The following is a 15089-nucleotide window of genomic DNA, read 5'->3' as shown; positions in this document are numbered from 1 at the left end:
TTAGACTTGTACCTATAATCCTAGGTGTATTTCCAAGCAAAGTTCCTAAGAAGCTTTTGATGGAGGCAGGGAGAGAAGAGGAGGGGGAAAAAAAAAAAAGCTACCTGCAGAGAAAGACACAAGAGAGAACTTCATAACTCAGTTTCTGTGAACTTTGATTAATGCCTAGAGGAAGGTAGGTTGAACCTAAGTCATGTTTGCATGAAGCCTTATCACTTAATCTAGCAAACTTCATGCAGTTTCATACCAAAATACTTCAGAGCATCTGTACATGATATCATTTGTTTCATTCTTTATGCACATGGCATCAGCCTTTGGAGGGTCCATAACAGATTTTAGTGAAACACAAGGTTTTAGGTTCACAACTTTAAGAAATTATTGTCACAGCCTTCCATCTCAAATGCACTCACCTTCAGACAGCATCACATGGATAAGGGAGATGGCTCCTCTCCGGTGTGCAACACAGTCTCAAATTGTTCTGTGTTGCACACCCACTTACAGCTCTCCCCAGTTCCCTTACTGCCCATTTCACCTACTGCATTCAGTCGGGTGACCAACGGCAAGGACACTCGGTACTTCCTCTTCCCCCAGGCTGTTACATTTTGGTGTGCATGGTGGTCAGAGTCCATTTAACTGACAAATCCACTTTTAAGTCTTCATCTCCCAGTGGGATAATTTTCCAGGTCGCTTTCTCTTGGTATGCGACACTGTCACCTTGGCTTTGACAACAAAGTTTATTAGACTTTCCACAGTGCATGCACAGTAGGTCTTAAAGCATCTGGCTTATCTTTCCTCATCAGCATACTTCACTAAAAGCAGCATCTCTCATACATCAGGCTACTTCAGCTGCTTTTGTGAGGGGAAAAGAGCATGGCTGAATTTAACTACTAGTATTTCAGACCATACGTCTCAACATCCCAATTTCCTTTGGCTCAGCTGTGATTAGGGATTGTTTTGGCAACTGGAGTTCAGAAGACAAGATACATTTTTAAGAACGAAATCCAACAAGAGTACCAAATTCCCAGGGACGGAAGGGAAAGGAGAAAAAGAACACACTTTTTAAAGTTAATCAGAGATTAGAGCGGGGAAGATATCTAAACCCCCAAACCCAAGACCATAATCTTCACTTCAATTGAGAAGAAATTATCCTGATTATCTCAACTTCTGGTATATTTGGTACTGTTTAGCAGTTTCCACTTTCAGTTTTCTTGCTACTCCTGCCATCTTCTGTGCATGAGATTTAAGTAAACATTCACTAATGCAAAAATTCTGTCATTTACTAAAGCTACATTCATGCCACTACAGGTAAGGCCATTGTAAGTGGCTTTTGCCAATGGTTATAAGGTGTGAAGATACAGTCTGCCAAAGAACAGCCTGGCTATCCTACTGTAGAACTGGGCAGGATCATTCAGCAGACTTGGCTGCTGTTGTTTTTTTTAACTTCAGTTCTGTTGGAGGTAACATGCCATATGATCTGAAATAATGATCTACTTTGGGTGCTGATTTTGTTCCCTTCATTCTGTGCTTGAAAAGGAAACACATGAATGACCTTCACAGTCATTAAAAAACAGCTCAAATATGTTTATTTTGGCACAATTTAAAAATATACAAATACATTAAATATAAGGGTTCATTAAAGCCAATTTTTTAAAATATATATAGGTATGTATTATTATTTTAAAGGGAGATGAAAACCCAAACATCACATTATATATTTAATTTGACAGTGCAAACGAACGAGAAAATGTTTAGACCAGGAGTCCACTGTGTCAGACAGCAGTAAAAAAAGCTGCACGGTTCCTGAAAAAAAAATTAGTAAAAATATCTGCTGCATTTAAGAGTTTGCTGGAGGGAGAAGGGCAAGAGTGATGTTATCATTGATAAAAACTTGACAGCACAGAAGTTAAGAGCATTAGACACTTGACATGAAACTAAGTTACAATTTGCACTTGAGGATAAGACAGGGTTCAGACAATACAACAACATGAATGATCCTTCAATAATTTCATGTGTAGGAAGAACATATTAGCAACTAAGCAATACAAGAATGCACTACCATTGACAGATTTGCAAGCAGAAACTCCCTGCTTTCAAAGGTGCAGTTTCGTGGCATCATTTGCATAGTTACTCCTTTTCCTTCGCGGGTAGGAAAATAATTCAGCAACTAAGTTCAGGAAAAAACTTATGACCTCCAGACATAATTTCTACCTATGGAAAATTGCAGCAGCACAAAGATAAAAAGACATCAAAATGACAGAAACAGGATCTGAGTTTAGGAGGTGGCAGTTTTATGAACTATAAAGCACATTTCATACTGAAAGCTGAAGGGTCTCAAAATGGCTCTGTCTGCTGTCTTTAGTTTTGTCCAGTAGAACAAAAATTTTATTTATCGTCGTGATAGAAAGACAATCTTAAGTTTCTCCATACAGCAATTCAGGCTTTTTTTTTTTGGCACAGGGGCCTCTTCATGGTTTCTTCTTTGTCCCCAATCCTTGCCCTAGATTGTTTAGGTGCTACAAGAGATCTCATTACCTTGTAAGGAGAGAGAGATAAAAGTAAATACAACTGCACTGAAACTTACATAAAAGCCAAATCTATTCAATAAGATAAATATATCTCCTCCCATCCCAGTTCTCATCTTTTAGCTTTGAATAAGCTTTTAACCACAGAGAAAAGGGAATCTGTATCACAAGGTTTGGACTCTCCATATGGGTGTCATGTCAGCTCAAGACAGTTATGTTCACATTTTCCTGAAAAAGAGAACCAACTGTTCCAGTTTATGTTCATGCCAGTGGATGCTGATGACGACCTTCCAAGTAATTTATTTTAGGAGCACAGACCCATAATGGAGTGCCACCTAAACCAAAACAGGCAACAGCAACACGGGTAGGTGGGAATGCACAAACTGCATAGTTACAATTTCACATACGGTGACAGTGACACTTCAACCAATTTAGCAACCTCAGGTTTTTCACTTATTTCCCAGTCACCCACTCTTATGCCCATACCACTGTGTCCATTATGCTGATATATGCGTTCACATGGCAACAGAGCCAACCATGCCAGAAAAAAAACCGGTGAGGGATAACCTAGCCAAAGAAATAATTTTACTGTAATTTCCTGATCAGTCACACAGCTGGCATAAGACAGGCAAGAACAAGAGTGGGGGCTATTTAAGCTGGCACTTTCAACAAGGAAACACTTCTTGAGCTCTGTCACAAGGTGCTGGCCTGCAGATGTCAGGCATGTTAATGAAGGGCTTGACCAAAGAAACCCCTTATTGCATTGGTAGAAATTCACCTGACCTCTCCAGTTCATCTCAGTATTCAGACATGTCTAATGGATGCACAGTTATCCCGCTCGAACTTTTGTTTCCCTTTAACTGCTCTGCTAAGAGAAGGAAGCTAGCAGAGACAGTCTTTGCAGGACAGACACAGCAGCCTGTCAGTTACAGAGCCATAGCAAATGGCTCTTTATCCAAGGACTGAGCTGAAGCCAATTGGAAAAGCTTCCCGAAAAACTCCCACACTTAAGATTGGACTCATACTAACCACGGCCTTCAAAAGCACCAATAACGACAGTATCCTGATAGCAGGTCTATATTCACAGTTAAAAACCAGGGTCAGCTATGTCATAGGCTAAAGAGGATGCTCCAGGACGCATCACTTTTTTGCTTCAAAAGGATACTGCATGTTAAGTGTTGTAATATTGTCCCAAACGTTAAAGCAGTGGCACTTAGTGTTAGCGTTTACAAGTGGGTCCTTCAAACACGTCCACATCCTTGAGAAATCCCAATTTTGTGTTGGCCTGCAGCACTGAGACATTCAGCTCTGGGGACACAGAACACATCACAACACAGGAAGAACTTGCCAAAACTGAAAGTGTACCAAAGAAAGGCAGATTCTTTAGAGACTTTAAACACAGCATCTGTAGGAGACAAATGAAACCACAGAGCTGGAATAGTGCATTTCAAGATCACCAAAGCAGTTCACCGAACTGGATGTAGCCTGCCATCAGCATCTTTGTGTTAGTTCATTCCTTTGTCAACATTTGGCACAAACCCTTTGACACAGTAATTTGGCTTCCATTTAGGTCAGCTGCTTGCGATGCTTTCCTGGCACTTCAGTGGATTCAGAAAAAGTTTCTTCCACACTGCGTGCACTTCTAAAGTCCTCAGTCAAGAATGAAGGCTAAACATTGCTGACCCTGGTTTCGGAAGAAGGGATCATAGCAGCAGATGCAGACGTCACTAGTGACCGTTCTCGTCTGACATACCGTGGCTTCCGAACTGAAACGGTGGGCACAGAGACATCGTTAGCACCTGCTGTAGAAGCATGCCTTTATCATCAATTTGTAACACCACATGCCATCCAACAATTCCTGAGTGACCAAAGTCATTCTGGACCTTAAATAAAACCAAACCACAAAAAGCCTACATACAGCTGATATAGCACAAGTCCACAAAAGCTTTTTAAACAAGCTTCTAATGGCTTACTAAATAAGGTGTTCATTACAAATTGGCACTTCCATTATTTCTAAGTGTTTACAGTACATGTAGCTTTCCATTTTCAGCCCTAATAAAAACCCCTACAGCTGTACTTTCTTTTTAAACAGACATATAAATTAAGGTAAGGAAACTAAGACTTTTCACAAGCTGCATTAGCTGTCAGTTTAACAGCCAGACCCAGACCAAGCTTGGAACACACCTAAAAAAATGTTTAAAAGTTACAGACTGCATTAATATAAATTATATTTTAATCATACCATCTTGATTAAAAAGACCTATGCATACATGAGAAGCAAAAGCAGAAATTTTGCTGAGCTTAAAAGCCCATTATTTCTTATGTTTTTAGAGGATTTGGTCTGTCTCATTTTTAAAGTCACCACAAGTTCTGTCATTGTCTTGAAAGTACATGGATCAAGCATAGAGACAAGATACTTTACTGTATTATCCTGGCCAAATAAATCCACTTTCCTAGCCACTCTAATACAAAATTTACTATTATTTGCAAAACATATCCTTTACTACCTACTTCTTTTCAAACTGTTACATGGTCAGAGACACTTAAGAGAATGCCTTGATTTGATTAGGTGTAATCCACTGCCCTTTTAAATATATATATTTTAGGAGAATCATATTTAGATATTGCATGCTTTATTAGGCTCTTACTGGCTCATTAATAATATAAGAACAACACGTACTATTTCCTAAAAGTAGCACAAAAGGCAAGTTCTGCATTGCCCAGATCTGGTCCAAACCAGCAGATTAGAGTACAAGCTTCTCAGTAATATTTACAGGCTGAGATTATGAAAAATTAGGGAGGAAAATTGAGACAAGCTGATTAGATTAAATCTTCCCCAAGAAAAAGTTCTGCCTGAGTTTCACGTGTATTAAAAACCCACTTTGCCAAAAATAGCCAACCTACAAACACCCAACGTACCACATACACACAAACCAGTATATTCCAAACAGTCTGTGTTATTTGTTTCAAAAAGCTGATAAGCTTCAAATCAGTAAGCCTGAAAATGAGCCAACCTGGCATTGTCAAGAAGACTCCAATCCTGAAAACAGGTCCCAGACTGAATAATTTATTTTTGAGCACTTATGAAAAAAAATGTTGCATCTACTTGTAAGACTTCTCTATTAGAAGTCGAAGAGCTATTTTAGGAGCTGTCAAAGATCTATTTTAGCATAAAGTACTCCATCAATACTGCATGCCTACACTAATTAAAGCAATAAAGCCTATCAAAAAGGCACATTTCACTAGATTTCTGTCCCCTCACCAGATTCCACAGTTCTATACCAGGCTTTACAGGTAATTGTTTTGACTTGCTGTGTGTTCTTAGCATAGCCACTTTGAGATCGTTTGCCTGCTTTTCGATAACGAGATGCATCAAAGGGAAACCAACAGGTAAAATATTTGTAGCAGCATGCCCCAGAGAACAGTTCCTCACCTGAAGAAGCTGGGGGAGGTATCATGGATGCCTGCATAACAGAAGAATGATCATGTCAAACAAAACACCTTTCGTCTTCACAGTCTTTCATTAAAAAAATACAGGAGCATTTCAGGATTTCAATAATATTTACTGTGTACATAGTGTCTCTTGGAGAAAGTAACTCAATAGAATCCATATGGTCAGTAGTCATCTTTCATGTTTTTTGTCCAGTTTGGACAAAGAACACCAAAACATCTTTTATTTTTATTTCAGTCTCGTACATCAGAGTAAGTAGCACCCTAATGAACTGTTAAAACTTTAAGTTATTGTTTACATTATGTTTTATGCTTGTTTCTGTTGGAAGGACAGAATTTACTTACTGTTTCACTAGGCTGGAGAACAGATGCTAAAAGAGAGAAAGAAAGAGACTAACCATTATTAATGTAGAAGGTTAGAACTGCTAGTTTTCTAAAAATACATGTGTGCAACAGAACAGTTCTATTGTTAAAAACCAGTTTTGTCACAACGACCACCAAAACAAATAAGAAATTCAGAAATCCCATTAGTAGAATACACTGTCTGTACGACTGTCTTCAAGATTAGAGCTAAAGGTTGCAAAGGTCTCCAAGAATGACCGATTTCACTTTCAAACATAGCCACAGCAGTATCTCTTTAAAGTGAAGAAGCTTCAGTAGGAAAAATGGCACTTTGAGCCAACTACCAGAAAAGGCAGCCCAAACAGAAAACAATTGAGCAGTGAAAGATGCAACCCTTCTAACAGCAGAGGTTGCTGCTTTCATTGCCCCCATGATCATCATCATCCAGACAGAATGAAAGCCAACACGATAATAAGCCAGAGAATGTTTCCAATGCTTCTCCTTCAGAGGAGGATCAACACTTCAGCCTGCTGGACCAGACTGGACGATCAGTACAAAGTGTGGAAGTCAGACCAGTATCACTGAAGCCTCAGAGGTCTGGTGTCCTGTCAGCTTAGAAACGCCATAGCAAAGCAGCTCTTAACCCACTTAAAAACCAAAGGAGAATCCTGTACTGACTCAATTTACCTGAAGACACATGCAAAAGCAACCTAGAGGTTTCAACATGGCAGTTGTGATTAGGATACTAGCAGTTCCTGTGGTATTGATCAATTTAGAATTTAGGTAGCTACTGTTGTATACTCTGACATGAAACCATACCACAGAGACTTGAAACGTGATGCTCCACGAAGTTACTATGACTAGATACAACATTCTTAACTGAATGATGGATTTTTATTGTTCCACCCACACCCTTCTTTTTCTCTTTTTAAGCTTATTTCTATTGTGACAGTCTAGCTTGAACTTGGTCCTGTAAGACATAAATGAAAATAACAGGAGGTCTATTGGTTTAGCAGACCTCACCAGTAAACAGTGTGCTTTCAACAGAAGGAGCTCTAACACAGCAAATGCTGTGCTTGAGTTTGTCATGGGAATCATTCAAAGGGACTGCACAGAAGGGGCAAGAGAGTCATAGATCAGCCCCGGTTTCATGCAAAACACTGAGCAAAATGGAGACATCACCTTCCACACACTCTGCTCACCAGCTCCCAGACATTGAAAACCAGTAAAACATGGACGTATAGAACAACCTCACAGAAACTGAAGCATCTGAAAGAGCCGGATGTCTACATAAAGTCTTAGTGCCCTATGGCTAAGCACATGCCAGGTGTTCTTTCCCTGGCTTTTCTGGAATCACTTTGGCCCTAAGTGAGGTCACTGCATTTTAGTTACAAGGCTTCATTCCTCAGTAACAGGAATGGCAGAAATAGAGAATGAATTTCATTATACAAAGAAAAGCTATAGGGTGTTTGCTTTAAAAAAAAATAAAAATCAAGCAGTTAGGCCTTCCAATCCCAGGTAAATCCTGCATTTAGAGGACAAATTCCATTGAATGAGTTGTGCAATAATGAGGATCCTCACATTCTATTTTCGTTTCTCCTGCTGCTGACACATCCATGGAAGTACACTGCCCTTTAGTACTACAGTTCCCTTCTCTCTAAAGCAAGAATAAACAACAACCACTTTTTGTAAGGCTTTATAAGTGTCTGGTATTCTGTGTACTGAAATAAATAAGTACTATTTAGCTCTATAAAAATGCCCTCTGTGCAAAAACCATTGAATTTTTTTTTTCTTTTTGAAATCAGATATATAATATGCAGTGACAGCTAACATCAAGTATTGTACTCTGGCAAACCTTTGAAAGCTACAAAAAGATGGATTAGTAAGAGACACTAATATGCACCTAAGCACACTTAGGCTGAGAACAGACAGTCTCTGCACTGCCATGAAAACAAGAGACTGCAAACACATAGCAGGAGAAAATTTTTCTTTAGTTTGCATTGCTTTGCATGGTCAAAAGAGATAGCAGTAGCTACATTAAATTAGACACCGACATGAAGAAATTTAAAAGGTTTTAAATTAAGAAGCTGAGCAAAGGTCAAAACTTCAGACATTATACAGACAATTAGAGGTATTTTACCTTTGTTTCTTCTGTAGAAAACATTAGGAAGTTTATTGGCACGTTTGAGGTAGAAGAAAGAAGCAACAGACAGAATCAGGAATAAACTAATGAAAAATGTCCCTAAGATGAGAGAGGCTGCTACTTCTGGGCCCCCTGTACAAAAAATAAAAAAATATTTTAAAAGAGAGAGAAAGAGAAAAGACTATTATTCACTGGAAATATCTTCTAATAGAAGGGTTAAACAAAAGATAAAGTCCAACTTCCTGATATTCATAGGAGAAAAAAAAGTGGTTTTTTTTAATATACAGACCAACCTCACTGAAACATTTGCAAAGAACTTCAAATACCAATTTCTTTGTATTAACAACTTCCCTGAACCCATCTGCCAAATGTCAGGAAAGCCTTAGTCTCTCCTGAAAATACCCACAAGTTTTAATCCATTGTTTTGGTTTTAATATACCTTTCAAAACCAGTGCTGGGAGGCACTCAACATTAATATTGTTCTTTTATTCCTTAAGTAAAGTCTCCTAAAAACAGAACTTGTCAACAGACAATATACCACTGATACTGTACAACAAGTATTATATTTTCCACGAGTAACTGATACAGAAACCATCCCAAGGAGGCAGATATTAGCAAAAGGTGACCTCCCTCACCTCTATTCTGCTTTCCCTGCCTCAAAAAATTCCCTGCACATTTATTCTGCTATTTATTTAAAATTATGATTCCAAAGAGCAAGTATTTTAAGAAACAAAAGTTGGTTACGATCTTGTTGCAGACAAACTAGGACAACAGATCGATCTGGCAAGCTCTGCACGAGTAGTCCACATTCTGAAGAGCACCAGATACTCTGAGTCAAGCATACACACATGACAAGACAAAAGTTAGAAAAGCATCAGCAGCACCCAAGCTTGACAAGGCTGTTTAACTTTCCTTTTTAAGAGCACTGATGATAAGCACCCATCCTGTAACACTAAATGACTTCATTTGGCATTCTGTCTCTTGCTGAAGTGTGCAAAAGTTTTGCAGAATAAGGTTCAAAAGTCAAGTTATGAGGTTTCAAAATAACCAGCTCAACCTGTACCAGAAAATCTCTTCGAGATCACTACAACAAGATAAAAGAACCATTCAGTAAAATACAGTTACCTCAAAATTCAACTCTAAGACATAGAAAAGATTCTTGTTGACAAGAAGCCAGAAAAAATACAAGTGACTACTACATTTAGAATAAAGCTTATGCTACATAAAAACATATTTTACAACTTATTTCAAATGCCATGTGATGAGGGGGGCTGGTCTGCAGTGAATAATCACAAAACCTGCACTCAATAGCTATTTCTATTTACTCACCTATGTTCTGTATGAAAGGAGTTACGGTGCTTATATTCATTTGGAAATTCATTCCTCTGATACCAGCTGTAATCAAAAAGATTCTTTTAAATTAAAATCTGACAAAAACTATATATAGGTTTATTGAAAATCTTAGTAAAATGCTATTATACTTCTCAGTAATTACTTGAAATTATGTAAGAAACCTGATTTCTCCCATGAAAAATTCTTTATATCACTTTTGAGAATTTCAAAAGGAAGCAAACGAGCATCATCACAATTTGTCCAAAAGGAAAATAATTCACTGATTCATTTCCCAGAAACTTGATCTAAGTTACTTATCTCTTTCATTAAAAATATTTACAAGGAACTGAATGGTTCTCACCTCTCAAAGCACACATACAAAATGAATCTAGCCTTCTTAATATAGATTTTTCAAAGAACTCCAGTACAGTCTGAGCTATTCTGTGCTCAGGAGAAGCCCCTAGCAAATGCCCACAGCAAATGTCTTTTTCCTACAGCAGAGATTAAAGCAGCCACAAAATTCAGTAATCACTGTATGTTTGATACAATAAGTTTAAACATTTTGATGTTTAGGACTGTTTTATTTTAATAACTTACATCAGAAAGAATGATTTATTTTTTTTTTTTTACTGCTGCATTTGGCTTTGTAGATTAGAGGAGTTGTGGATGCTCCATCCCTGGAGGTGTTCAAGGCCAGGGTGGATGAGGCTTTGAGCAACCTGATCTAGTGGAAGGTGTCCCTGCCCATGGCAGGGGGTTTGGAGCTAGGTAATCTTTGAGGTCCCTTCCAACTCAAACCATTCTATGATTAGGTACTCTATTCTAATACAAAACAAGATTTTTACTTTCCTGCCTCGCTCTGTTCTGCATTCTGCACAGTTTCTGCAAACTCAATTTCAAAGATCCCATAGGTTTTGTTGCATGTTCAAAAGCTCAAAGTTATATTAGGACTTTGGAAAAGGTTGAAGTTTTACAATGGAGGCAAAAAAAAAAAAATAATCTGCAACATTTGATGCCTTCTTGAACAGTCTCTAATGGACCACGCATGCAAGAAGAGATCTCAGTACCAAAAACCACCGATCAAAATAAAGGGATGGTAAACGACTCACTATTTCTGCATTCAGTCAGATTGTAAACGGATGAAACAGGAAATGTTTCATTTTTGCATTTAATGCAGCTGCTACTACCATCCTCATTCCATCGTCTGTAACAACCTGCGAAAGAATAAGATGTACAGAGGTTTGAGAACACCAAAAGTGATGCTAGATATTTCCTAGTCTTCAGAACGAGGAAGAAGCAATAGAAATTCCCTCTGTTTGGTCAACTGGTTACAAACACCTCCTGCTTCCTATTGTATTACAGAGGTTAAGAAGTTTCATTTCAAAGTGTTTATTCCAGAAAGTATATAACCTTTCGAGGGCCAAAAAGGAGAAAGAGTTACAAGCAAACAACTCCCAGAAGGCAATTTCAACATAGCTCCGTTCACTGCTTCACATGGTTTAGTCTTGAGAAAAATGGGAAGTGTCTAACTTGTAACTACCATCAACAATACTAAAAAAGAAGCAGAATTTTACCATTTATTTTCAGAGGTCATACTCTGTTGAAACAAAATTTAATGCCATTTTAATATGTAGTATTGAAAATAGAAGTAGGCAGGGATAAAGATGCTAAGAAGCAGAAAGAGTGTGCTTGGATGAAAAAAGATGCTGGCATCCCTATAGTCAATCACTTGAAGCATAGTGAGCTAAAAATATGAATACTGCCATAATACAGTCTTTTTCCCATGCCTCAGTCCTCTCAAGTATTGTACTATTTGTTTCACTTTAAAAAGAACCCAAACCTGTTTAAACTATTCTGGGACAGATGGCAAGTGTTTTATAGCAGTCACCCTACCATGCAAGCTGGAAACTGATGAAACTTTCATCTTGGCCTACGTCTTCGATGTTCACATCTCTGAATTTATGTTTAAATGCACGTACTGCTATGTCTTTGTTAAAAAAAAAAATTTGGGGTGCATCTTCAATAACAACTTCATTTAATACAATAAAGCTGTGGTGGTTTCACTTGAGGCTTAGACTTGAAACATGAAGATTAGAAGGATATTCCTACCAGATCATATTACAGCCTACATTTAAAGGAAAAAAAAAACACTTACTGTGCTGGCTAAAATCCAGTTCTATAGAGCCTTGAGCCAAACTGGTATCAATTATCCCATAAAGCAAACCATTAGTAAGGTGCTGATTTGAAAACAGCTCTGCTGCTATGTTTTCCTTAGAGAGAAGCAGCACGTTTGATGCCCACGGTAATAAATTACATCTGACATTTAATCTAAACACAAACAGACCCAATGTAAGGGTAAAGACTTTCTACAGTAATAGGAAGGAAGCATCAAAGCACTTACCTGACACCAAAGATATGGTAGATTATCAATTTACAATAAGATTTAAAAGGACACAATCCCATAACTTAGATTTGATAGAAACAATGGTCTCCAAGATCACTTGGAAGCAGAAATGAATACATTAAATGAAGCAACAACTAGGGAAGCTAATGAAGCAGTGAAAACAGGTAGGCTTAAAATGCTTTAACAACCCTCACAAGGATACGACTGAACCCTGAAGCAGACCCTAATTTTTAAGTCACTAATTCTGTTGTTACTGGGGCTCTAAGGCCATTGTCCCACTTTTACTCTCTGATTTTAAATAAAATGGCATTAAAAAAGACCACCCTTTTCTACTGCTAGAGAGTGACAAAAGAAGTTTAGAAGAAAACAACTCTACATAGATGGCACAAGGAAGAATGAGGCATTCTGTGCTAACGAGACAATACCAAAATTATTTTTAATGCTCCCTTAGATACGCATTACAGGATTTGTGCTTTTTATGCTCATTATATGGGCTTTTAGGGCTTTTAAGCCTTTACAATAGCTCAACTGCACACTAAATAGGAAAACATAAGGAATAACCTTATTAATAGCTGTCTATTCTCCTTACCATGCAAGAACAACATTCGTGAGTCATAAGAAGCATCACCTTGTGTCTATAGGGGAAGAAAGACTTCAATATGTACATGCACTAATTATTTTGTTTTCACCACCCAATTAACCAGGCAGTGTATTTTGGTGTTAACTGTCAAAAACAATCTGGGATTTTATTAAACAAGGACACACTATACCTGGACTGCACTGGTTGGTTACTGGACAGGAACTGTTTGAATCCAACATATCCACACAACATTCTGTTTCTGAAACCTAAGAAAACAAATTACATTTCACACCATTCTTCAAGTTTACTAAAATGCTTCAACAACAACAAAAAAAACTCTACAGAAAACGTAGAGGAAAAAGCAGTAACTGCAGTTAAAATTTGCTGTAACTTTTTCTTTTTGCATTAAGCAATCTTACAAGGAGAGAACAAGCTAGGTGCACCATCAAGCTGATTTTGACCTGGCAGCTGCTACCCAGACTAGCACGTTGAGAACAAATACACACCCTACTGTTGACATTGAAGAAAGTCTCAAAAAATTGCTTTAGAAATACACTTGCGAAATTTTTCAGTGAAGCACAGTTCAGAGGGGGAGTGAGCCTTCCTACAGCACCACACAAACACTCTGACAGATTTGCTCAGAAATACCATTGGCAAAACAACTGGCAAAAACCAGTTTTCACTGAATGCCTGTACTGCAAGTGGTGATAACATCTACACTCAGCAGAGCAATCCAGCAGAACTACAAAAACTCCTTCCTTCAACATTTAATATAGAAGAATAACTTCACATATCCTGAAGGCATGTAGTTTATTTTTATTTTTTATTTACATAAAAGCCAGTTTCAAAATTATTTACAAAATCACAACAAGCTGTGACACAAGCTTAGAGATAAATGATTGTTAGAGACTCTGTGGTTCTTTTGATAGATATTAGTAAGATGCCATATAGACTTGGGCATATCCACTCTCTGAATCTGTAGAAAAGTAAGCCACAAGACTCCCACGGCTTTTAAAGTTTTGCAGGTACATTCCCCTAAGGAATATAGCAAGGCAAATCAGTCTTAAAAAGGGATGAAGTATTCTTGGTCACAAGTAACAAGACCTGATCTATATTCAGTCATAGAAGTAACTTAAAAACACCCAACACGTAAAAGCCAGTATTACTGTGCTTATCAGCAAAAGCTATCGAATCCAGGGTGCCAATATCACAGCTAGCAGGAGAACTGGTTGGGACTGCAATGTCAAAACTGCAATTAGTAGCCTGACTCCACACTGTTAGCGCATCATGGGGAGGCAGACTACAGTAAAGAACCAGAAGAGCTGTAGATAACATACTTAAGACCAGTTTCTTCAAAAGTTTTGTTGGTCAAACTCTCCTGAGAGCAGAATTTTATACTCTGACCTTTTTCTGCTACTCCAAGTAGTGTTTGCTTCAGAGCTTCTCAGTTATTTGAAAAGTTAACTTTTGGGTATCTAAGTTTTGGATTGTTTGTAGTTAAACTGCCAAGCAGCTTGAAAAGTGGGTTTTTTTGATCATCAGGGTGCTTTTTCCACATGGTGTGAGGCATTATCAGTTGCATCCCTGCTAGCCCACACGCACATGACTGGGAAGAATTCAATGCTTTAATAGGCAATCAGCCATCAGAGCAAATTGACCCACTGTAAAACTTTCTGTTAATGCCTGCTGGCAGTATAGGTAATTTCTGTTGAATTAGACAGACGTCTATAAACTGCAGTGTAAGAGCAAAATAATCTGATCCTTCTGGCTTTATAGCACCTAGCATGACAAAAAACCATGAAATACCTACCGAACTTTCAGTAGATTTGCTGGCAACTTCTGCTACGAGTCTAGTTAAGAGAAGGACATATGGCATCTCCATGCCCAGGAAAGACACAGGTCTAGATAAGAAGAAGGAAAGAAATTACAATGTCTTATTAATAACAGAGAAGTTATGCTTTCCCTTTGTTAAGGAACTTTTGCCAACACATTCCTTTTATTTGAATGCAAAGGCCTTTAAATTAAATACGCCGCAGGGAACGACTTACCTTGGTTCAAGATACAAATTTGAGACATTCAGAATTTTCCCTCCAGCTGCAGAGGGGCAGGTTTCTGGCTATGGCAGACTGTGGTTGCTAAGAAACAAGGAGCCTTATCAGTCTGCTCCAAACTGGGCCATGCAGAGACTATTCCACACCCAGGATCTAAAAATCAATGTGATTGCAATAGAACGGTTACCGCCTGGCACCACCACTGATAAGCCTCCCCACAGTTACAGGCTCCTCTGGCTGCAGCATTGAACTGGGATGGATTTGT

The 15089-nt window shown here is 38.2% G+C and overlaps 1 protein-coding gene across 3 annotated transcripts; it reads right to left on the bottom strand.

Annotated features, from left to right (window-relative positions):
- Positions 1–1640: 1640 nt before the first annotated feature.
- On the bottom strand, positions 1641–14660 carry C23H1orf159 (chromosome 23 C1orf159 homolog). Of its 3 annotated transcripts, XM_086625590.1 has the most exons (9): positions 14584–14660; positions 12964–13039; positions 10895–11003; positions 10667–10671; positions 9787–9852; positions 8455–8589; positions 6318–6343; positions 5956–5986; positions 1641–4288 (listed from the first exon to the last, which is right to left on the bottom strand). In XM_086625590.1, the coding sequence occupies exons 1-9, from the start codon at positions 14653–14655 to the stop codon at positions 4191–4193; spliced, it is 618 nt and encodes a 205-aa protein (XP_086481716.1). In that variant the 5' UTR covers positions 14656–14660; the 3' UTR covers positions 1641–4190. The 3 variants fall into 3 exon arrangements, with proteins under 3 accessions (XP_086481716.1, XP_009989628.1, XP_086481715.1); XM_009991326.2 differs by lacking the exon at positions 10667–10671 and having other exon boundaries at positions 10899–11003; XM_086625589.1 differs by lacking the exons at positions 6318–6343; positions 10667–10671 and having other exon boundaries at positions 10899–11003.
- Between the last annotated feature and the right edge of the window lie 429 nt (positions 14661–15089).

Source organism: Tauraco erythrolophus, chromosome 23, assembly GCF_009769465.1.
Source record: "Tauraco erythrolophus isolate bTauEry1 chromosome 23, bTauEry1.pri, whole genome shotgun sequence".
Classification (NCBI taxonomy): Eukaryota; Metazoa; Chordata; class Aves; order Musophagiformes; family Musophagidae; genus Tauraco; species Tauraco erythrolophus.
This window is presented reverse-complemented; position numbering and strand designations above follow the sequence as displayed.